Genomic DNA, 24,051 nt, shown 5'->3' with positions numbered 1-24,051 from the left:
AAGAAAGAGAGAGAAAGAAAGAAAGAAAGAGAAAGAAAGGAAAAAAAAAGAAAAAAAAAAGAAAGAGAAAGAAAGAAAGAAGAAGAAGAAGAAGAGAACCGAGCGGGAGAGAGAGAGAGAGAGGGAAAGAGATCGAGGGAGAGCAAGAGAGAGAGAGAGAGAGCGAGCGAATGAGGGAGAGGGAGCTCGGCCGACAGCCACCGAGACCCGGAACCCACCTCGCGCGCGCGTTCTAGCCGAGAAGACGAGGACGCCGGACTGAGAGGAGACGCCGGAAAGCTAACCGGGAAAGGCGGGATCCGGCGGGATACGGGAAGAAATGGCCGTAGTCGCGTCGGGAAGCTAGCGGGATCCGGATTCCTTCGCGGTTCCCGGTCCGATTCCCCCGGAATCACCGGAAACTTCCGGTTTTGGTGGTTCCGGTACCGGGGAGTTCAAAAAAGGGGGATCCCGACCGGTTCCCGTCCGGTTCCCCCGGGATTTCAATCCTTGATACTAACATTTTATAATTATTTCTTTATTTCCCATAAAAATCTGACCAGATATACTAATAAATTTTGAAAATATATTATTTTGTAATCATTATTACCTTTAACTACAATTTTTCTTATAATTTCATAACAATTTTTTTAATGAGCATTTAATATTGATATATAATAGAGAAATGGCGTGAGATGAACATTTAACTATGAAACACTTTCTCTCTTTCTTTCTCTCTCTGCCGTAAATCCCATCTCCTTCATCCAAACTTTGAAATCCTCGCCCAAGCTCCGCGCACAAGGTCTGACGCTAGATCATTGTCCAAAATAAAGTTCAAAGTTCGTTGTTTTGGCCTTTTCAAAATATTATGTGGTATAATAAGTTTTCTTTCATTTTTATAGGTTGTTTAAAGTTTCGGTTTGGTCTGTTTATTTATGATCAATAAAAATTAATTAAATTATCTACATTTTTCCAATATGAATCATTAAATCTTCTTTACTACGCCCGTTATATAAATAATAATTTAAATAAATATGAATATGCTGCTGCAGTGTAATGGGCCAAAAGATAAATGATACAATTAGAAGTGGTACAATTAAGAGTTTTATTTTTGGGGCAACGCAAATCATTACAATGCAAAACAGGCCAAAGGCCTAAAAATTGTCCAAAATCCAAATAGACAAACCTTAGCCAAACTTAATATCAAATAATTAAATTACTTAATATGACACAAGTCATGACGTGCAATTTTTCCCCTAAGTTCATAAAGTCATGAACTTTATCCCAGAATAAAATAACTATAAATAAATAAATTAGAAAACCCCATTCCCAAACCCAAAATTGTAATTAACATTTGCAAAATTAGAAGCGTAATTGCCAACACTGAGACTATTGCTAGGATTAGTCTCAAAATTGACATTATTTAAAATAGTATTATAAGCATGCTGAGTGAGAGCAATATTGTTCTTGAGCTCTTCCAAAGCCGCCTTCAAGAGATCTAGCTCCTTTAAACTAAGCTCGTCCACAGGAGATTCCCACCACTTACCGCTATTTTGACTCATCTCATCAAATATTTTTCCTCTCTTTCGTTCACCCTCCAATTGGCCATTAATCTCACCAAGCTTTAAATTGAGCCCATCAACAATAGAAGTAGAAAATGAGCTAAAACCATCTTGAGCCTCAACGAGTTGACTTTTCTTCTTGGCAATATTGTGATATGTTCCCGTGAGAAAGTGCGACACGACGGTGTTGAAATTCGGGTGGCCGAACGAGAAGGGCTTGTTGGCAGGGGAAAAGACGACAATTACCATTTCGACCCCGCAGAGCGTACATAGCTCGCTCGCCTTTTTGAATAGCCCGGACCTTCTCTTTGAAAATGTGACTTGCAAATTGCTCTTCTTTGGTATTTTTACCATTTCCAACTTCTTACGTCCTTGTGTTGTTTTCTTCATTGTATTGAGAAAGAGACTTTGTATCTATGTAAAATAAAATGTAATATGTCAAGTTTCTTTTTCCTTGGCATGTTACCATATTGTGTACACGTATATATAGGGTCTCTAGGGCATAGGATTCTTTTCTTTAGGATTATACTTGTGATTATGGATACACACATTTTTTTTAACTGTCGATGTGATTCTCTCAATCAAACACTTTTATTGGGAGTTCTAAAATCTTCTATTGATTTCGTTGAGAGTGTTTAGAATTTTATCAATGGTTATTACCTACCAATCATCAATGTCAACCTTTGATTGTCCACTAGAATGTTGGATAAATTCGATCACGTTGACTTGTTTTCACTTTTAATGGGGGAAGAGAAACCAAATATGAAAAAAAAAGTAAATGGCATTATGAGAAAGCAATAGTGAATACACAAATAAACGGATTTAGTCTTAGCTGTGTTATAAGAAAGCCAACCAATACTCATCCACGTTACGATTTGTAGCTGTGAAATTATAGAATTTTTTTTTCATACTTTGAATGCGAACTTTAATGTAGAAATTTACTAGATGAACTAATTATTATATTTATTTTATGGAAAGCTGGGAGATGAACTGTTTTTTAAAAAAACAAAATATGACCCGTATTAACGGTGGAGGAAAAATGAGAATATTGCGTATTGATGTTTTTCCAGTGGTCACTTTCATTACAGCTTAATTTGCATGTTTGTTTTTCTTAAACAAGGAGATTGCTTAAAATTTCAAGATTAATTGTCGTGGTTTTAACCGAATTCTCTTCCAACGATATCTAGAGAGTTAGGCTTCGATCGGTGGGTAAATGATTTTTTTTTTCCTGGTCAGGGAACAAATAGAACTTGTGAACAATTTGGAAGTAGCAAATGGGATTCAATTTCAAGCTGGGTATAGACCTCTAATTTCATAAACGTGTATAATTCTTGTAGTTGAAACTTTGTTGCGTTGCTCAATCTATTATTATCTAAAGCCAATATCTAATTGTTGTTGCGTTCGCTTCAGTGATTGTGTTGCGTAGTCGAAAGAAATCTGATACACATTCTAAATCACAACATTCTTGAAATCTACTGAGCATCAGAATCAGATCATGTAAATCACAACATTCCTCGTACAATTCTCACCAATATGATACAAGCACAACCAAAAAAAAAAAAAAAAAAAGGAAAAAAAAAAAAAAATCACAAATGAAATGAAGCGAGATAATTGGGGTCTCGCCTAGCTCTGTCCTGAAATTTCTTGAACCAGCGATCCAGAATATCCATTGGCACAATCAATCTCGAACCATCCACAGCGCAGAAAGACTGCATAAAGTTGAACAGATTCTCTCCGACCTTCATCGCCACTCTCTCCGCCCGCCTCTCCGCCGCCGCGTCCAGCGCCGGCACCGCCGCCACATCCTCCACCGAGATCCCGATCTTGGCCGGCACGTCGGCGACGTCGTCGGAGTCCGGCCAGGGGAGGGAAATAACGGCGGAGGGGCGAGAGAGGGACACGTGGCCGCAGAGCGCGAAGGAGGAGGGTGACGTGGCAGAGGATTGGGGTTGGAAGTAGAGAGAGAGGGCTTTGTCGGCGGGGAGGGAGGCGGGGCTTAGGAGGAAGAGGCAGATTTGGTGGGGCCGGGTATCGGCGGCGAGGTCCATTATCCAGTGGGTCGGGTCGATCTGGCTAAACGACGTCGCGTCCATTGGGTAGCTCAGGTTTGGGAACACTACTCCGAACATTTCTGCTTTCTGGTTTAGCACACAGTGATCCAAGATTCAAAAACGACTCAGATTGGGATTTCGGGGTTCTGGAATTTTGATGGGGAAGAAGAGTAGAGCTACTGTGTCTGTCTAGTACTTTCTAGAAGGGATTTGTCTGTCGTTTATTTAGAAAATTCTTGAATTAAAAATAAAAAAATCGTCAACTAGTTTTATTTTGGGTGATGCGTTTATTTAGAGTTTAGACTATTCCAACTTCAGTATTTTTTCTTTTAAATTTTAATTGATTGGCTAAAAATATTAAAAATTATCGAAATACTTTTTTGTATTCTCCCACGCATGATCAAATTCATATTAGACTCTCATTTTCTCTAAACACAAAAAAATCATATTTATTCTAAACCCTACGACATTGCAAATTGTCGACCGATTATCTGTTGTTGGCTCTGCAGTGTCGTATCCGTCGTGTCTCTTGCGAAAATTGACCCAAAATCAAAAGGTTCTCGAGAAGTTTGTGAAAGTGGATGAGAAGGTTTGTGATTGGAGATTCTAGTTTTGACACAAATTTTAAGGGGTTACGGTCCATTAATCGATTTCGAATTTGTCTGCTTTGATTATAATCAAATTTGTCACTTTACTCAAACATGTAGGGATATAATAGTCTTTCTATAGTAATTGGCTACTTTACTTAAGCTCATGAAATCTTGACTGCTTTGTAAATAAAATTAGTTTAAATTGACTATTTCATACAAAATGTCCTTTTATTTATGGGTTTGGACACTTGTTTTAAAAACAAAATTCCATATTTGTACATTTTTTTTCTTAAAAAAGATAAGTGTTTAGTGGCAAACTTGTCACTATTAGTGACATGTTTGTCATTAAACACTCATGAATCCTTTTTTAAAAAAAAAAAAAAATAGGAATGTGGAATAAACTACTTATTTATTTTTACTTGTGGGGGAAATTTTTATGGTCTTTTTATTTATTTATTTATTTATTTATTTTATAATATTATGATTAAAGATAGACTAGGACTTATTTTAATCCCATCTTAGATTTTAGTATTTCATTCTTCTAGGGGGAGAAACTACCAACCTAGCTATTCTCCGCTTGTACTCTTTTGATCAATATTCAATAAAAGTATCTCTTTTCGATTCGTTATTTATTCTCTGTCCGTTTTTTTTTTATTATTTCACTACAAATTAGTTATGATGAGTTCTTATACGATGAATTCTTGAGATCAACATAAATATAAATAAATCGAAATACCAAATATAAAATATAGTTTTCGTGATTGTTGATGGACCGAATCCGACATCAACATGTTTTTAGTAACAATTTCGTTTCTCTCCATAATGGTTCCACATTGATTTATCATTATATTTTTTTTAAGTAAATCGGATTTACTACGGAAAGGTATTTGTGGAATATTTTGATATTGTTTAGTCTAATGGTCTACTTTTTTAAAAAAAATCAATTTTTTTTTATTATAAAATTTTGTTTATTATTTTAGGTTCCAATTTAATTTTACTTACTAGCTACATTTTCATTTATAATAAAATTAATTTAAAAAAATTTATATGATTTTGAAAAACACTAGTTTTAAAAGAATTTATAATTACTATTTTGAAAATGCTGCACTTAAGAACACTATTCATTTATTTAAGGGAAAAAAAAAATATTTTTCATGTAATTTTCTAAGCCTACAAGAGAAGAAGAAGTAGACCGAAGACATCGGACCAGAACTCAATGAAACCAGAGAAGCAATGAACAAAGTTATAAAAGGACATGTTCCTGCCTAATTTCGCTAGTTGAGATCTAGTGATTAAAGATGACCAATACATTAATACAATTTATACACTGAATTTTGTAACCCAGATCTCTCCATAGAGATCTTCAAGATAATCAAAGCTATATTTGAGAAAAGAAGTAGATTCAAACCTAAATCATCTATTTGCCTGTTTACACACCTTTGTAAGAAATAATGAATCATTTAATCCACCTTATATAAGACCTTGTTAACAGATCAAATTCAACAACACTGAACGAACTTCATTGCTAATTTATACACCCTTGCACGTAATATTTCACGACCGGCTTTGATCGGCAGATTCCACGTCGCCGTTTCTAGAGCCCTCTCTGACCGAGTGGCTGTGAAGATTCCGCGTAAAGCTCGTGGTCGTGTCCAAAAAGTAGAGAACGAAGACCATGATCGCGGAGCAGGCAAACATGGGAATCGGGCCGAAAATCCATAGGAAGAGAGGGAACGAGAGGTAAAAAGCCCTCAAGCCGAGCGACCAAAAACCGCTCGCTCGGTTCAGATTTCTCGCGACATAGTCGATGCGGTCTTTTCGGTCCTTCGAGGCGGGCACGGTGGCCAAGAAGCTCACGTGGGCGTAGTAACGAATGGATTGCATGTTGCAAACAAAGGCGACGAGAAAGCAGAGCAAAATGCAAAAGTACTTGATCGAAGAAAGATCGGCGGTCTTGTTTCCGTACACCAAAAGCGAGGCTTTGCTCGAGCTCGACGTTTTGCTGCTCACGAAAACGCCGATCAGAGAGCTGAGAGTGATCGCTGCCGTCGCCAGAAGCGTCGACGCCATTATGTTGTTGCGAATCGTCTGCACCGCCAACACTCCGTTCTTCAACGGATCCTAAAAAAAAAAAAAAAATAATGTAACCGAGGCTGTTATTTGTTTTCGATATCGATCTCGAGTCTTGGCCCGGCTAGACAATCTAAACACCTAGTCACTGATAAAGGCTAAACCTTGGAACGATTTTATGGTATTATCAGAACCTAATGCAAATGGTGAGACTGTTTTGCAAAAGAATTCTATTTTAACAAACATAGACAATCAAGGCCAATATCACAATCCAAAGACTCATAATTTATGAACGTGATCGGTTATATTATTACAAGAGATGAGGCTAAAATCTGGTTAAGTTCCTTGTAGAATTCACTGCCTAAAGATTAAACCAAATGGCTCGAAAGTCATAATGAGAGGTGTCTGAATTAGAAATTGAGAGCCTCAAAACTCAAACACTGGCTGATATATAGAAATCAAATATAAAAACAGGGAAGATGATCGAGCTCAACACCAAATTGTTTGTATCAATGATGATCAATTGGTTGGTTGGTTACTTTGCAATAGTAATTTCCGTACCTGCCTAATTGTCATCAATAATGAATTAATCAAACACAATAGAGATATGTTATATTTTCATCCAGCTGGGTCCCATTTCATGGGTAACCTTTCAATTGGGTTTTCCATACTTCACTCGTCTGGTAAACAATTTAGCTCTTATTTCATGATAAAAACAGTAATAGCCAAACCAGAGAGAGAGAGAGAGAGAACTAACGGCCATCATGGCAAAGACCCATTGGTGACGTGACTCAGCGTTGAGACCAATTACGGTTCTGCTGGGGTTTCGTCTTATCGTGATGAACAACCAAACGTGGTATATCCCAAACAGAATTAGACCAATTGGCACGAGAACGAAATCCAAGGAATTCTCATCCATCTTTATTACCTATTTGTATCGGGATTGATTTTCAGTCTGTCGAAGAGGAAAGTATATATTGAAAGAAACATTGCGTACACCTTCCAAACCACCAGAGTAAAATGTCATTGGGTAATAATAATAATATCCATTTTCCCACTAAAAAAGCGGGATATTGAATATGATTCATATGACAGATAATCAATTGTTGATAACTAATTGAGCTTGACCATATAAATTATTTAATAAGCTTTAGCGTAACACATGCTTTTTTTTTTGCGTTGTTATGTTGATTGGACAGATAATCAACTAGATAACCTACACTCTACACTAACCTACATTAAAAATATTATATTATACATTATTATGTATTAATAATAATAAAAGTAAAAAAATCATAAACAGTAGGTATTATTAATTGAAAATATTATTGATATATTTTAAATGAACACACACACATATATATATATATATAAATTATTTATAATAATATTTATTTATTCACTGGATCGGTAAGTCCGGTTTTTGCCCGAAAACCCTGTCCGTAAAGGTAAGTTCATACATACATAAATTATTTTAAAGATATAATATATGCATTGCCATAAAATTTTAAAATAAATATCATACATATATTAAGTACCATATATTTTACAAATTTGAAATTGAAGATATATATATATATATATGTGTGTATATATATATTATGCCACATTTTTTCCGTTCGGTTTTCCGTCGGCGTGTCGATTTTCCGTAAAATCAAGAGGCTCGAAACGGCATTTGAAACTTTGGTTTAGGCTGAAAGTTCCATTTTAACCTTCTTAATATTACGTTTAATTTAATAAATTATATGCACATTTTTTTTTTAGATTCACAGTATTGATTATTGAATAAGTTTCCTTTTAATAGGATATAATTACGATTCATATTCACATGTTCCAAATCAGTGTTGCTTAATTAATTTGAATTATGAATAAGCGATTTTCAGTAAATTTCGAAGCTCATAAGAAAAAAAGCTTATGGGTAAAAAAAAAAAATTAAACCTGCGTATTTCAAAAATAATACGCGCCGTGTATACTTTATCTGCCATAATCCAACGTGTCACATTAATAGACTGCAAATATTTTAGACGCTGTCTAAACGTCACATGATACAACGACGCCCAAAAACACAATTATATATATTTCAAGGTGTTTTTTAAACGCCTTCTATTAGACTTTTTGTAGTAGTGTGCGATCGTTTTATTTTTTGGTTTTTTTTCTTCAAATCTACGGAGTTAATAATCAGAAATAGCTGTTAGTAACTTACTCGTTTTCAGGATTCTATGTTCCATACTAAAAAAGTTAATTTTTGTTAGTAAGTATCCGTTTATCTCTTTTTCAGTTTTTTTCCGTGGGTTTACACTGTTAATTATCATTAATACGTTCCCCTCTTCATCTTCTCCGAAAACTTTTTATGGCTTTTGTTTGAATGACTTTGACGCTTTGGTTCTCCTTTTCAAATTGTGTAATTGGTTGTGTGTACTCTTAATGTATGCCTCATTAATCGCATCATTACTTTTTTTCTTTTATTTCGTTTTTGTCATTCTTAATATTAATGCAGTGGGCAAAATTTCATTTAAAGGGTAATACATTCTTTATTTGATAGGAGATAATGTGGGTGGCTAATAAACAATAATTTTCCAAACTATGACTACTTTGAAATTTCAAGTTTTAAAATGTAATGTAATTTACAAGATTATTATATGGTGTCTTGTTGAGCGTCTCAGGTGTGTGATGGAGGCAACCATATCTGAACACCAAGGAGCATTCGTCGGAGGGTGGAAAATCTTCAACAACGTCATGGTTTGCTTCGAGGGAATCCACACTATGAAGCGCGGGCGGTTCGGCAATGGCATGTGCGCTGCCCTTAAAATCGCTATGGCTTAAGCCTACAATCGGGTTGAATGGTTGTTCATTGAAGTGATGATGAGGAAGCTTGGTTTTACGGACAACTTTGTGGACATAATTATGAGGTGTGTTATGTCGGTGCACTTCGCCCTCAACGTGAATGGCGAGATCCGTGGAAAAGTTATCCCTCATCGTGGCCTTAGACAAGGCGACCCCCTATCTCCCTTTTTGTTCATTTTTTTCTCGGAAGGCCTCTCAAACCTTCTCCGGGTTAAGGAACGGAATGAGGAGATTAGTGAGGTTAACTTTGGTAGAGATGGGCTGTGGGTTTCGCACCTCCTTTTCGCGTATGATAGCCTTGTGTTCTTCCGGGCGAACATTAAAGAATGCGACGCGGTGGCCCGGTGTCTCTTGGTCTACTCCGCGGCTTCCGGCCAAACTATCAACCTCAACAAGTCGGATATTTGCTGTGATGTTCCCGAGGACCTAAAGGAGGCCATTGTGGAGCGTCGTGGTGTTTCCATTACCACCTGCCATCAAAAGTACAAATATTTATCGATATAAGCCATAAAAACATAAGCATTTGCATTTTAGCCAAGGTTTTGTAAATGTTTTGTAGATAGCAAAAAATATGACGTAACCAACGTTATTTATACATATTTACTAGAAATTTACTCTGCGTAAATAGATTTACTTGACTATTTACAAAAAAATTAACAAAACGTTGGTTATTTAGAAATTTCTAACATTCATATGGCTAGATAGCCACTGAACCCTTAAAAGTATCCAGGGCTGCCCGTTTTCACCGGAAGAAGGTAATGTGAGATGTTTGCCTTTGTCCATGAAAGAGTTTGGGAGAAAATTAAGTCTTAGAGAGGGCTTTGGTTCTCTAAATCCAAAAAAGAGGTGGTCAAGTCCGTCCTCCAAGTCATCCCTAGCTACGTGGCGTGTTGCTTTCGGCTCCCTAAAAAGCTCGTCAATGACATGCATGGGGCGATGGCCAAATTTTGGTGGGGTAATTGCGAATCGGGGCGGAAAGTCCATTGGTGCAAATGAAAAGAGCTTATAAAACAAAAATCCGACAGAGGATTGGGCTTTAGGGACCTTGAAAAATTCAACCAAGCCCTCATCGCCAAGAATGTGTGGCACCTCGTTCGTAGACCGGAAAGCTTGACGGCTAGGGTGTTTCGAGCTAGCTATTTTCTGGATGGGGATCTCCTTCGGGCTTCTTCTGGATCTACGGGGCAAGGAAATCATTTTGGAGGGGTCTCGATGGAAAATTGGCACGGGTGAGGAAGTGTCGGTTATGGGTGATATGTGGATTCCTCGACCTTCTCTTTTCTCCTTCATTGACCCTCCTAATGTCCCCGTGGAAACGGTTGTTGCGGAGCTGAAAAGCGGGAACGGAAAATGGGATGAGAACTTGGTTCGCAATATGTTTGGGTTGGAGGACGCCGAGGAAATTCTAAGCATCCCTACTAGCGACTTTGGCGTCAAAGACATCGAAACTTTTCATGTGGCGAGTAAGGGTTGGATCCCGGCCCGTACCAACCTTGATCGCCGGAAAATCTTGACGGCGAGTACTCCGATAATGATTATATCTCCTTCCATAATGAAATAGATGAAATAATAATAAAAGTAAAAAAAATCTAAAATAGCGTTTCTTCCTGGAAGCAATGAAGTCATTGATTCAGGCCCAGTCACAGACCCTGATATGTGCATTACATAATTTTTTATTTTTATTTTTTTATTTACTAAGTAGTTATTATGACTATGAGCCGAAACACATTTGAAGATTTCGTTGCATATGTCATTTAGACGCGGTTGACAGTAGAACATATACTCTACGTTGGACGATGATATTGCAAGATAGATAATAGACTGGCTGACCAAGAGGGAATTATTTATTATTATTTTTTTTTATTGTTATATCCTTTCAACGAAAAACCATGTGAATATATGGTTGGGTTCCTTTTGGCTATATCAAGCTAGATTTGATTCCACTCATACTATTTTTATAGCCCACACAATTTCTGATTCTTACTAATCTAAAACAAGAAAGTCAAGATTATATATATAAAAATAAAATGGTGCTCATGTCTGTGAATTGCTCAAGATTAGCTGTAAATGGTGTTGTCGTATTTAACTTCTACAAATTCATAGTGTTACCAAAAAAAAAAAAAAAAATTAAGACAGGCCCAACGAAAAAGACTGCAAGCTTGTCAATTTGACAACACAAATAATGGGAGAGAAAGAATCTGAAAATAAGACAAGGGTCTATAATATATTGAACGGAATCGTGATGTTGTTTGTTCCCTTGCGTCATTGCATATGCAAGAATAATATCTAAAAAATCATTACAAAATTATGGTCAAGTTACACCTAATAGTGGCTAGCTAGTATATATTCATGCACATACTTTTTTTTGGAATAAAACAATGTGGGGCATATTCTTGATATTGTGGTTACGTACAAATCGTCCCTCGTCAGGAATCTTGTGATGAGTATATCCAACTTGCAGTATTATCTAGTTTTAGTGGAGTGTTTTTCTTGGATATATCCTTCCTTGAGCTTCCTAGCCATTGGTATACTGTAACATGATAACATCAATTTTACTCTGAAAAAGTAGTCAATTCATGAGGTACAAGGAAATAAAATTGTACTTACGCACACTGTATTTTAAATGAAGAGAAAATATGTTACCTTTTTTTTTTCTTTCATTCAACCAAAGAGAATATATGTTAGCTGGATCATCTAAAATGTACCAAATATCACGCTTCTCTCATCAAAACATGTCTGCTATAATAACTGCGAAATACAATACCTAGCATACACATACAAATTTCGCTATTTAGTAGTAAAAAAGTTAAATAAATTTAGTAGATATTATAGAATTGATGAACCTCTATATAGTTTATGAAGATAATGAAAAAGTGGTTTCCATTAATCTTGAGAGGAGGACTGGGTTATTTAAAAAAATATATCTGTAATAACGAATGTGAGTAGAAATAAACCATCAAAGGAATGCAAAAACAAAAAAAAATAATAATAATAATAATAGAGGGGCTAATAAAAGGTGGATGACAGAAGTATAGAGAGCACAAAGGAGTGAAATGCAACTCGTTTTGCATGTCATCATCTGTGCTCTCTATCTTCTGTCAACGACCTCGCTGAATATTAAGCCTCACTCTAATTAGTAATTAATTATAATTCACCTACATATTATTCCTCAGTAATTTCCCATGATTTCGGTTTATTTGTAATCGTAGAGAAATATATGGTATATTGTGTGTGTTTGCGCTTGAGAGAGAGAGAGAGAGAGAGAGAGATTTTTTTTTCAAAGTAAGAGAGAAAGGTGAAGAATGAAGAGATAAGAGATTGATGTGGTGTATGACTACCCATATGGTCTCTATTTATAGGAAAATGCTATAGAACTAAGGGAACAAATAGGAGAAAGAGTCAAGGCATCGTCGGAGAGAGAGAGAGAGAGAGAGAGAGAGAGAGAGAGAGAGAGAGAGAGAGAGAGAGAGAGAGAGAGAGAGGATGTGGTGCATGAAGGTATTAGAGATAGGGTACTATGCAATGACTTTGTAATGCTATACTCTCTTTGTAACTGCCGTTCACGAGATATAATTAAATTCTAATGAAGGACACAAATGTGCATATATTGAGAATTAATAATCAACGTCATGCAGTTCTAACAAATACCAACGCTTACGCGAATCTTTAATTAGTCCATGCATACCAATTCAACCGTATACTGCAACTACCTTTGTTCTTATTTATTATACAAAATAATACTTCAGTTCTTTAAATACATTTATTTTGACGTCAATGGTATAAGAAACTACACACATATTTATATCTTTTCTTCAATAAAAAAAATTACTTCTAAAATTGAATACATCTCATTCATTTTCTTTAAGGATAAATTCACTTAACATGGTCCTTACATTTTCACTTCATTTTTATTTACGAATTTAGACTTTTCATAAAAAAAAATTCTATACTCCGTCCATTTATGACCATATAACTGATATGTGACTATTTAAACAAGGGTAAAGTGGTAAAATAACAAAAATTATTTAATAATATTTATCCTAATATTTATTTAAACAAAAAAATCTCTCTCTCTCTCTCTCCATATAAAATCAGGAAAGTTTGAGCTTCATAAAAAAACTTAACACCTACACGCATAGATAAATATACGAATAAATTTTACTGAAGAGATCTTAATGTAGGAAAAAGAAAACAAAAATTGATCGAGCCATACATGTCAGGAAGTGATCAATTACTCGATCTGCTACAACGAGCGTGACAAAGAATCCATCTTCAATTTGATGGTAAAGTTTGCTGAGGCAATTTATCAAACAAGTGGTGACTATGTTATGATAAGAAAATCACAACACCGAAATTCTGTTCGAGGTGTGAAAAGTGAGGAACGCCTAAGAACATAAGTTAAGTTTCGAATACCGACTGGAAAAACCGAAAATATTAGAGAAAGCACACGATACAAGAGAGATTAGTCGAATTAAAACTTACAATGGCCACATAAGTACCAATAATCGCTCGAATAACCCACACTCGATTATCCAAGCAGTTATGATACACAATCAGAGCAGTTACTAAATAATCGTACGTCAATGACGTGAGAACCGATCTGCCCATGTCCACACATTACCCCAAAGGAACAAGACCCCTATCAGAAAAGGTTGAACACTCATACTCACAATACACCCACGTTGCACAACATCGTCATATTTTATTTTCACTTGTACTTTGAATCCCTTATTTTGTACTTTTTGTATTGAGATTCGTCTAATATAAGAACAATCCGGTCTTTGTATTCGAAATATTACAGAGTTTGTTCGGTGTACTCATGCATTCATCGAGATAATTGTTGTATCTATTTTCATACATCAACAAACTTTCATTACTAAAATTTTATGACTATTTCAGTGATGAATAGATTGACCACAAGAAATAGACGAATATGCAAATAAAAGAAAGGGATTTAGAAGATATGTGGATTACGGTTTTGAGCGGGATGATTTTAGTTAGCTCTAAACTTTGCCGAAGATTTTGGGGGTTTGCGTTAAACGATGCTTTTTTGGATTGAAATTGAGAAAAAAAAATTGGCAGTTCTTTATTTGAAAGTTTTCATTCTTTGCACGGGTGGAGTTTTATTTTGAATGGTCAGGTGGTCAAAAATTCAGAGAGAATGAGTATGATTTATCCTTTCTTTAATTATCATATCAGTTTTTCTTCTTTTCGTTTCAGTTCTCACTTCTCCTTTTCATATTCGAAACTCTGAAACAATGTTCACTTTTTTTTTTGCCAAGTGAAGTTAATTAGTATATACTTAATTTTATAAAGGTTAAGCATTGACTATTAATTATAGATGGACAAAGTAAATTCATTAACAACTTATACTTCTCTAATTGATAATAATATGAGTTATACAAGGGATCTGATCGATGGTTGGTTTTTTATATTCGGTGGGGAGGTCTACGGGTTTCGATGGTGGGGAGATGGGAAATTGCTCCCACTTATGTCATTTATAGGTTTTTTCCCCCTTAAGGATTTACATTTATTCAAAATTTTAAAATAAGATAGTCTACATATTATATTATATATATAAACTAGATGATTGATCATTAGACACAAATCATCACTGTGTATTTTTTTTTTTTATAAAATTTAAAAAAAAGAAGAGATTAGACCTTAGACATAAATACTACTCATTCGTACCGATTTTTTTTTTTTTTTTAATAAAAAAGATAAAAATGTCTCAAAAAAAATTTTAATTCATTTTTTTTCAAACCTAGATATCTTTAGATAAGTCTTTATATATTTTTTCTTTCAAACTAAAATATATTAATTATTTCGCAGCAATGAACAAGGCTTATTGCTTATTATATGCAAGGTGTGTAAAAGTTAAGTTTCTTTTTTACAAAAAATATTAGCGTTGCTAATCAATAATTCTTTTAGATAATCAGTCCAACTATGCATTTGTAAGGTTCACAATGTTTTAAGGAGTAGTTATGTGTATTAGATAAAGCGACGCCAAAAGTGATCCGTTTTCATATCATGATCAGTCTTTTTGAGTAGGTGGTTTACACCAAACATGATTACCAATTGTCTCGTATTCCTTATTTCTGTTTGATTGTTTGTTTGTTTATCACTTTGATTAAAAATTTAAAACTGCTTAAAAACGATCGGTTGTTCAATAAATTGTTTCACCATAGTTGAATAATTATCTTAAACACACGTTTAGTAATTTCAGACACGTAGTTAATTACTAACAAATAAAAAGTTTTCCATATGTTAAACAAATATTTTATTTACTGTTTCCGAAAGAATCAATTAGCATATTATTGGTTTTCTATAAAGTTATCCTGTGAGCACGACTACAAAATTCCATTCTCACACACACACACACACACTAGATGAGCATAATGAGCAATATAACATTGGATCTATCATCTTCCAGAGATATTCTTGATAAATAATTCTTTAACCGTGAATATAGGCCATGTTTTTCCAATCCAAAAGGGGAATGATTAAATTTCTCAGGGATAAGTCATCTCCTAAAACGGCATAATGATTTCATTGGTGGCATAAGGATTGGAATAAAGGAAAAAAGATAGGGGATAAAGAAACTTCTCCAAGAAATATGTTTCTATATCCCCAAAGATTTTTTTAGGGTTTTTATTTGAGTAAGCCAATTATTTGGGACCACATAACCCTAACCGGTGAGGAATTGAGGTGTAGGGATTAAACACGTAAGTGTTTTGCTGGATGAGAATTTCGATAATTAGTTTTTGAAGAGAAAAATAAATTAAAGCAGAAAAATAAATTTCCCTTGTTGGAATCCACCTCCCAAGACAGGTAGGTTCATGATCTTTCATTTTTATTGAACTGTTACTACCAAGACTGAGACACATAAAGTGAAATATATGGAAGATAAGAAATGAGTGCATAGAGATGCTTTGGATTTTTTATGTTATCTTTTTTCCTCTCATTTCATGTTTCTATGCAAGTTGCGTGATCTGACAAGGGAGAATGAAAAATGGACGGAAGAGCCAAGCCAAACCAAAAAGTATACATATATACATATATATATACACACTTATTTGTCACACACCATTAATTTCTTGGGCAAGTTGCGATTGTGTCAATATTGGAAGGAAGGAGAGAAGGAGAGTTTAGAGGGCCAATCTCAATCATTCAACGAAACGCTATTAATAAAAACAACAGCTTTCGATTTATACAAGTTATTTAACCCTCGCGTAGTTGCGGGTAAGTGGAAAAAATAGAGTTATGCTATTTAAAAAAAATTATTAGCTTATGAATATAATAACAATAAATTTTATGATATTTACATAACCAAAAACTTAATAAATATAATATTAATTTCTGTATTTTTATCATAATGAGAAATACTATTTGCGTTGTGTTACGAATGATAATAAAACGGTATCTTTGAGAGATAAAAAAAAACTAGTTAAAAGACAACAATCTTACTACATGAAAATACTAATGATAATATGCTTTTCTCTTTGACGTGAAATATAGAGGTAAATACATCTATATAGACTAGTCGTTTGGTTTAGATGTAAGATTTATATATGATAAAGTGAAAATAGTCGAAAGTAACCGTTTTCGTATTTTTTTTTCAATAATAAGGGCTGAATTTTTTATATTTTCATAAATAAACGTTTTTAACAACAGATAACCCAATTTCAATAGTTAAAAATTAATCAGATTTCAATAATTCTTGACCATATTTCAATAACTATTGAACAGATTTCAATAACAGTTAACTAGATTTCAATAACAGTCAACCATATTTTAATAGTTGTTGCCAGATTTCAATATCAGTTAATCAGATTTAAATAATTATAGACTAAATTTCTGAAACGTTAGGGTATTCAAATTATAGCAAAATATATGCGTCATACTATTGAAACGTCGGCATGAGTTGATCTATTTTTTTCACATTAAAATAGTTGAGCTAGAATTTTGATAGAACATAGTCATTTGACTAGTTACAATAGATTGTTAAGGCGTCTTTGCAAGAATACTTTTTGTAATTTTATTTCGAAGCATCTACTACTAAAATCACGAGAGAGAATTATTTTCTCACAAAGTACCTTTCTATGATCGATCTATCACAAAATTTTTAAAATCGGTCACGATAAACATAATTTCGCGACCGAATTGAATGCTGATTTTCATGAGCAATATGTCATGAAATTGTGAAGGGTATACTACAACTATTGGACAACTCATTTAGTAATTAAACTAAGTTTTGGTTATTTTTTTGTAAAATGACATGAGTTTAGTAATATTTATGTCAAAACCCCATTTATTTTCGCTATCCTGGTCTATCCAAATATTAAAAAAAAAAACGCGGGCCCATGGATTGCTTTTTTAGAAAGGCTTGGTAGTTTCAAAGTTGTGAGATTGAACTTCGGCACATTTTTTTTATAAAGATATCATTTTCATCCTTTTTTGACAATATGTATTTCATCGTGAATCATCGGTGGTCATCGAAATTCAAAATTATACATTAGATTTCATCGTAGCTCGTAAGATTTAAAGAGAAACTTTATATTATAGACCTTATAATTTATAAAATATCAAGACTATACCTATTATTTGAAAATATCTAAAACTAGACAATTGAAATTTTTTGAAAAAAAAATCCCCCTCATCATAGTAATTAAACCATGCATGTCATGGGAAACTATCATAAACCATCGGACACTACCGTAAAGCATCGGAAGATAATAATCTAATTAAGTCATCGCAAATTATCAAAATTCATCGGAAATCATCAGAAAGCATCTGAAAATTTATTCGAAAACTGGCTTGATACTTTCAGGGACATTTTTGTTTGAAAATGAGTCAAAAGTCCATATTCATATATTTTTCAAATAACAAGTCCATTCTTTATATTTTGTAAAATATTAGGTTGAAATTTCACTTTTATAACTTGTTAACGAAATTTAAGGGCAACAAGGATTCCAAAAGCAACGTTTGTTTCCCTTTTCATCATATGAAACTTGGTGAAATTGATGAAATCCAATTAATTTCAATATGTTCTTCGATAATATCAATAATGTCAAAAAAATCTACAAATATGTAAAACAAATAAAAAAAAATCATTTTTAGCACAAAATCGATTTTGTAAGTGGTTATTAAATATTTTAGGTAAAAGAGGAAATTATGAAGAAAATGAGATAGGTAAAAGAAATTGAAAGAAAAAAATAGACTGGAAAATTAATAAATAAAATTGTAATTTAATTTTGGAAGAAAATGATATTTTTGTTATAAAAAAAAACAAGTGACAAAATTACAATTTTAAGACTATGCAACTACCAAGCACAACTAATCAGTAGTTCAGTTAACCACGAGGTCTAGAAAGTGAAACTGCCTCCTAATCTAGCCCAAATACAGTCAACTGTACGCTGTTTGTATTTATAGCCATTTATGTGACTTGGTAAGGTAACATATCATCACAGCGTCCAACGATAATGATCAATTTCCCATAAACGCAGCACGTAACGTTAATGATAATCCATTTTTAAATTTCCTATGCACTAGCATGGTAATGACCAATTGACAAACAACGTATTTTCTCTTCTTTGTCTATAAAGGGTCTCTATATATTATCGGTAATTATTAATTTAACAGATTGTTGAGCGTTTCATTTAATTATTGCTAAACAACAATATGACGGAGTTTAGTGAGAAATCAAGGAAGGCCTTTGGATGGGCAGCAAGGGATGATAGTGGATTGCTTTCTCCTTTTCAATTTTCCAGAAGGTTTTGAAACTTCTTATGCATCACCTTTGTTAATCTTTTCAGTATATGGGAATTTTATTTTTCCAAATTGTAACCTATTGTATATAACAATTTACTACCTTATTTTGTATGCAGAGAAACTGGAAGTAAGGATGTTGTGTTCAAAGTATTGTACTGCGGTATTTGTCACACAGACTATCACTTGGCAAAGAATGAATGGGGTGTTTCTAAATATCCTTTTGTCCCCGGGTATAATATATTTCATTAGAGATCATTACTTACTAATCTGTCTAAACCTAATTATAATAGTAGAATATTAGTACACCTGTTTCTGATATGCAGGTTTTTGAAAAAAATTGTCAAAAATATTATGTAGTTTCAGAAAACTGGTTGTCTTTAATTTCTTAATCCGAGGGTCAGCTAGTTTTAATTTCTCATTAGTTGTAAAAAGATTGAAAGTTGTATTCTTCTTACAACTATATCTTCGCGTCATCAAGCTAGCTAGGTAGACGCTTTACTTAATAAAGTGAAAGTCAATTTAATTTCTAAATATAAATATGTAATAGTTAGAAGGAAAAATGGTAAAAAAAAATAATCATTTGAAACTAATTGATTAACAAATAAGTGTCAAATTTTTGACACAAAGATTAATTTTTTTGTCAATTATTATACACAATTTATCACTTAAAAAAAATATATTAATCCCAAAATTAATTTTGTTTTTAAAACCTGATCGGTTATTCTTCTAATATTAGACAAACTTTGACTATTTACAAACTCTTAACTTTAAATCGGCTATTTTTCTAAATCGACCTAGTTAGAAAAGGGGCTATCATATTCTAAACTAAATAATTGATTTTAAAGTAAATAAAATAGATAAAACATTTACCTCTTTGCATAATTAGGTAAATATGAATCATGTACGTAATTATAAACTGTAACATTTAAAAAATCATTTATCGCATTATGTCTAATTTTTGCATGGCATTACAACTTTGTACGCGAGTCACAGGCACGAGTGCGTGGGAACGGTGATAGAAACAGGCGTTGAAGCGAAGAAGTTCAAAGTCGGCGATTGTGTCGGTCTCGGCTACATCTCGGGGTCATGCCGTTCTTGCTCGAGCTGCTCCGGCGACCTCGAGAACTACTGCGGCGACCACAGAGCCACGGTCAACGGCGACGGAGGCTTTTCCGACGTGATGGTCGCCGACGAGCATTTCCTGGTCCGGATCCCCGACGGCCTGCCCCTCGACGCCGCCGCGCCGCTCCTCTGCGCCGGAGTCACCGTCTTCAGCCCCCTCAGGCACTTCGGCCTCGCCAAGCCCGGGATCAACCTCGGCGTCGTCGGGCTCGGCGGGTTGGGCCACGTGGCGGTCAAGTTTGCCAAGGCCTTCGGCGCTAGGGTTACCGTTGTGAGTACGTCTTCGTCCAAGCGTGACGAGGCTATTCACCGTCTCGGCGCCGATTCGTTCCTTGTTAGCGGTGATCAGGATGAAATGAAGGTGGAAAAATATATATATTTATGTATGCTTTTTATTTTTTGTTGTTTTAATTTGTGTCATTAAGTATTGTTGATTGGTTAATTAGGTTGCGATGGGGACGATGGATGGGATTATCGATACGGTGTCGGCGGTGCACAGTATTGTTTCTTTGATTGGGCTGTTAAAGCCTAACGGCAAGCTTATTATGGTTGGTGCACCGGCTAAACCATTGGAGCTTCCCATATTTCCTTTGCTCATGGGTAATTTATCAGCTTTTCAATTAGAGTTTTTTTTTTCCTTTTATTTATTTTATACATATGCCTTAATTAATTGAGATCTTATATATTTTTAACTTGAACACAATAAGTATATTCCTTGATTTTATTGACTTTTAGTTATATAGCCATTTGGCTTATAGCGTTTTGTATAATAGCTAACATTTTATAATATTTTTGTAAATAACCATATCAACTTATTTACGACTTTCAAAAAGAGAAAAAAAAACTCAAAATAGACGGAAATGTTTTTGGGTATTTTTGTCTTTTTGAGTGCCGTAAATAAATTGAGATGACTATTTACAAAAAATTTACAAAAAATTGGTTATCTAGCAATTCTTAGACTTTCGGTGATTTATTTGGCTGATTTTTTTGGTTTTTTATTTTATTATATGGGCTAAATATAATTGTTGTTCTAAGAGAAAATATAGTGAACTTTCTTGAAAATGAGCACATATTGATTGGCTCTTGGTATTAAATGCCGATAAAAAGAAAGAAAGATAATTAATGTACCTTTAACAACATACAATTTGTTTGAATTGGAATGTAGGAAGGAAGATGATTGCCGGTAGTTACATTGGGGGGATGAAAGAGTTGCAAGAGACGATGGATTTTGCGGCGGAACACAACATAAAAGCAGACATTGAAGTGGTTTCCATGGATTACGTCAACACGGCCATGGAACGCCTTGTCAATGGAGACGTTAGGTACCGTTTCGTCATCGACATCGCCAACTCTTTACAATCTCACATTTAAGTACTTCTCTTGCACTATGCTTGTGGGCTAGCTGGAGAGGAAATAACTCAATCTCACATTTTATTGCATTTTATTGAAATATGAGTTTTATCATTTTGAACACCCGTTCTTTCTTGGTTCCAATATGTTTTTAGTCATGTATTATTTTTTGTGATCAATAATGTGGAAATGCGGATATGGATAGATAGTGTTTGCTCTAGATACTTATTTGTTATTTCTATATCCTTGGGGTGATGTGATGTCTTGCAAGAATGAAAAAACGTTCCCGGTGATCTCTTTAGATAGATAATGGTGGTGTGGGATCAGATTGCCCCTCTTCACTTTTCTCGAACTATAGATTTGGCTTTACTTAACGTGAAGCACTGATCAATTTCATTAAACATAGATTGTAATGTTGAAAGGAAACAACATTTTGGATTTGAAATTACAAATTAAATAAGAGGAATTGGACGTATGAATGCAAAATATTTTTGAGTTTATAAATGTTATAAATACCTAATGCTACAGTTTTAGTTTGAGCATTACTATCTAGTACAAGGAATCTACAAGCAAAGAGTGTACAATATTTGGTGAGGGATGACCAACTATATTATGCCAGAGGATCTAGTTGAGACGTTTTCGGAAACTAAGTTGCTCTTTCGCAAACATAGAGAATGCATCAGAAACCTTGTCTCGAAGAAGAATTTATATGGTACTTAAACAAGAACATGAAACTCAAAGAAAAGAACACTATCTTGACATAATTTTGAAACTGAGTTGTCGATCCACAGACTAATCCACGATCTCTGCCATAGTATTTGCCTCTATCGGAACCAGATGTTGGTCCACGTCCAAAGTTTGCGGAATTATATATGGTTCATATTGTGGTTTGAGTCTTCAAAACCGTGAGAAAATCTCGATCGCTATTTGTCCTGTTCGACACTCATGGCAGAGAAAGCTGCTGCCAATTTTCACGTCCAAATCATTGTGCTTCCTCTGGATTAATCGAGCCTTTTGAGAGAGCAAAAGAGACTCTATACCATCAATTGGGAACCTTGAAGAAGTTGACGCTCTTTCCATTGCAACTGAGTCAGAGCTCATTATTCTGTTTGTAATTCAACAAAGGTAACCTAATCTCTTGCTCTCATACCATGGTAGAATTGAAAGAGGAAAATTCTAGACATAATTCTAGAGATATCTCAAATCATTTTATAGTGATTAAGACTAATACTAACCGTCACTAACAAGCTCAATACATCGCTAACATAACTTACAAAATCATATCACTCACGGTACTACAGCAACGGAGAGCTGACATAAAATCCTTAATATTATTAAGAGTAACAATTTTTTGTATTATTTGCACATGTTATCAGATTTATACTCTTTTTTTCTTTAACACCATTAGTCTATGGACTTTGAAACATTGCACCAATAGCATATGCAGGACGGAGCTACAATAGGCCGAGAGAGACAGGGGCTCATGCCCCAATTTCAATTTTTTTTTTTACAATTTTGGCCTATTTTAAAAAAAATTACATTTTGTATCTTAAAAATTTATAAATTAGCCCCCGTGAAATATTTTTTTTGAACTTAGCCCCCTTTCGGTGATCTTCTCTTGCTCCGTCCTTGAGCATATGGACTTTAAAGCCTACCACCAGTAGTCTATATGTGTTCTGAATTTGCTCCTATTTACTCAATTTCCGTTTTGGAATCTCAATAATTGTGCGTTTAAAGTAGCATTGTTTAGTATGGTAAAATGGTCATTTCATACGAAAAATCACTACCAAACCGAAAATATTCAGGTTTAACAACAAAATTCATTAGTAGTAGCCTCATTATTTTATCCAAACTTGATTTGTAGCTGATTTTACACAGATCCTATTACGTAAGATCACTTAAGGTCCGACATTTGAATTTTTTTTATTTTTTTTTTATTTTACAAAAGCTAACTAAAAGTTCATAGATACGATGAAAAAAAAAAATCAAAACAAATAGCGGCCAAGCCAATCCGTAAAATTTAGATGTCAATAGGGTCAGCTTTTTCATCATAGGAGGCCGATAATGTAATGTGGAACAAGATAAAGATTAAAGAGTGCAAATAGGGACCAATAAGAACCGTACATATAAACGATCTGATCATTTCCATGAAGTTACACAAATAAGAACAATAGGTCAACTACTCCAAAAAAAAAAAAAAAAATACCAACACAGAAATGCTCAAAGCTAAAATAGGGTTATAATAATTAAGTTTATTTTCAAGGACTGGCTTAGTCTAAAATGTGACCACCTTGAAAGAGTAAGCATTAGTGCCGTTGTTCAATTGCACGAAGTGTCCCGCGAGCCGATGCATCGCTTCAACGTAGCCGTTTCGGAGTCTCCGCAGGTAAACGATCGCCGATGCTATCTTCGGCTCTACGCTCGCGATCGATCGGCTCTTGATCGCCTTCAGATTTACCGACGTGAAAATCCTCTTGTTTTTTGCTGTATCAATGCCTGTGGAGTATTGATCATCTTCTTCTAGCTTCTCGTACTTTAACCTCCTCAAAAACCGTCCCATTTTAGAGCCAAAAATGGTCTCTTTTTTTCTTAAAACGTACTCATATGTTGAAAGAAAGGTGAATACGATGAGAGGAAGAAAAAAAAAAGAAGATGGAGAATTACGCTTTATAATGAAAAGTTGGCGACGGTAATACTTAAATAATTGAGGAA

At 34.4% G+C, this 24,051-nt stretch overlaps 4 protein-coding genes across 4 annotated transcripts; 1 reads left to right on the top strand and 3 right to left on the bottom strand.

The window, feature by feature from the left end:
* Positions 1 to 1,292: 1,292 nt before the first annotated feature.
* Positions 1,293 to 1,931, bottom strand: LOC149384460 (agamous-like MADS-box protein AGL61). The gene has a single exon (XM_089628044.1). The coding sequence runs from the start codon at positions 1,929 to 1,931 to the stop codon at positions 1,293 to 1,295; it is 639 nt and encodes a 212-aa protein (XP_089484170.1).
* A 1,083-nt stretch (positions 1,932 to 3,014) lies between these two features.
* Positions 3,015 to 3,841, bottom strand: LOC149384459 (hikeshi-like protein). The gene has a single exon (XM_089629271.1). It carries the CDS (start codon positions 3,668 to 3,670, stop codon positions 3,128 to 3,130), a length of 543 nt encoding a protein of 180 aa, XP_089485397.1. The 5' UTR covers positions 3,671 to 3,841; the 3' UTR covers positions 3,015 to 3,127.
* A 1,625-nt stretch (positions 3,842 to 5,466) lies between these two features.
* On the bottom strand, positions 5,467 to 7,255 carry LOC149384458 (transmembrane protein, putative (Protein of unknown function, DUF599)). Its single transcript, XM_089629079.1, has 2 exons — positions 7,010 to 7,255; positions 5,467 to 6,303 (listed from the first exon to the last, which is right to left on the bottom strand). The coding sequence occupies exons 1-2, from the start codon at positions 7,169 to 7,171 to the stop codon at positions 5,737 to 5,739; spliced, it is 729 nt and encodes a 242-aa protein (XP_089485205.1). The 5' UTR covers positions 7,172 to 7,255; the 3' UTR covers positions 5,467 to 5,736.
* Positions 7,256 to 9,196: 1,941 nt separating this feature from the next.
* LOC149384457 (putative mannitol dehydrogenase) lies at positions 9,197 to 21,360 on the top strand. The gene is made up of 6 exons (XM_089628157.1): positions 9,197 to 9,216; positions 18,792 to 18,869; positions 18,984 to 19,097; positions 19,861 to 20,350; positions 20,436 to 20,589; positions 21,155 to 21,360. The coding sequence occupies exons 1-6, from the start codon at positions 9,197 to 9,199 to the stop codon at positions 21,358 to 21,360; spliced, it is 1,062 nt and encodes a 353-aa protein (XP_089484283.1).
* Positions 21,361 to 24,051: the final 2,691 nt, after the last annotated feature.

Source organism: Urtica dioica, chromosome 10 (genome assembly GCF_054948205.1).
Source record: "Urtica dioica subsp. dioica isolate 48M chromosome 10, U.dioica_male_clone48M_v1_H2, whole genome shotgun sequence".
NCBI classification, from domain to species: domain Eukaryota; kingdom Viridiplantae; phylum Streptophyta; class Magnoliopsida; order Rosales; family Urticaceae; genus Urtica; species Urtica dioica.
This window is presented reverse-complemented; position numbering and strand designations above follow the sequence as displayed.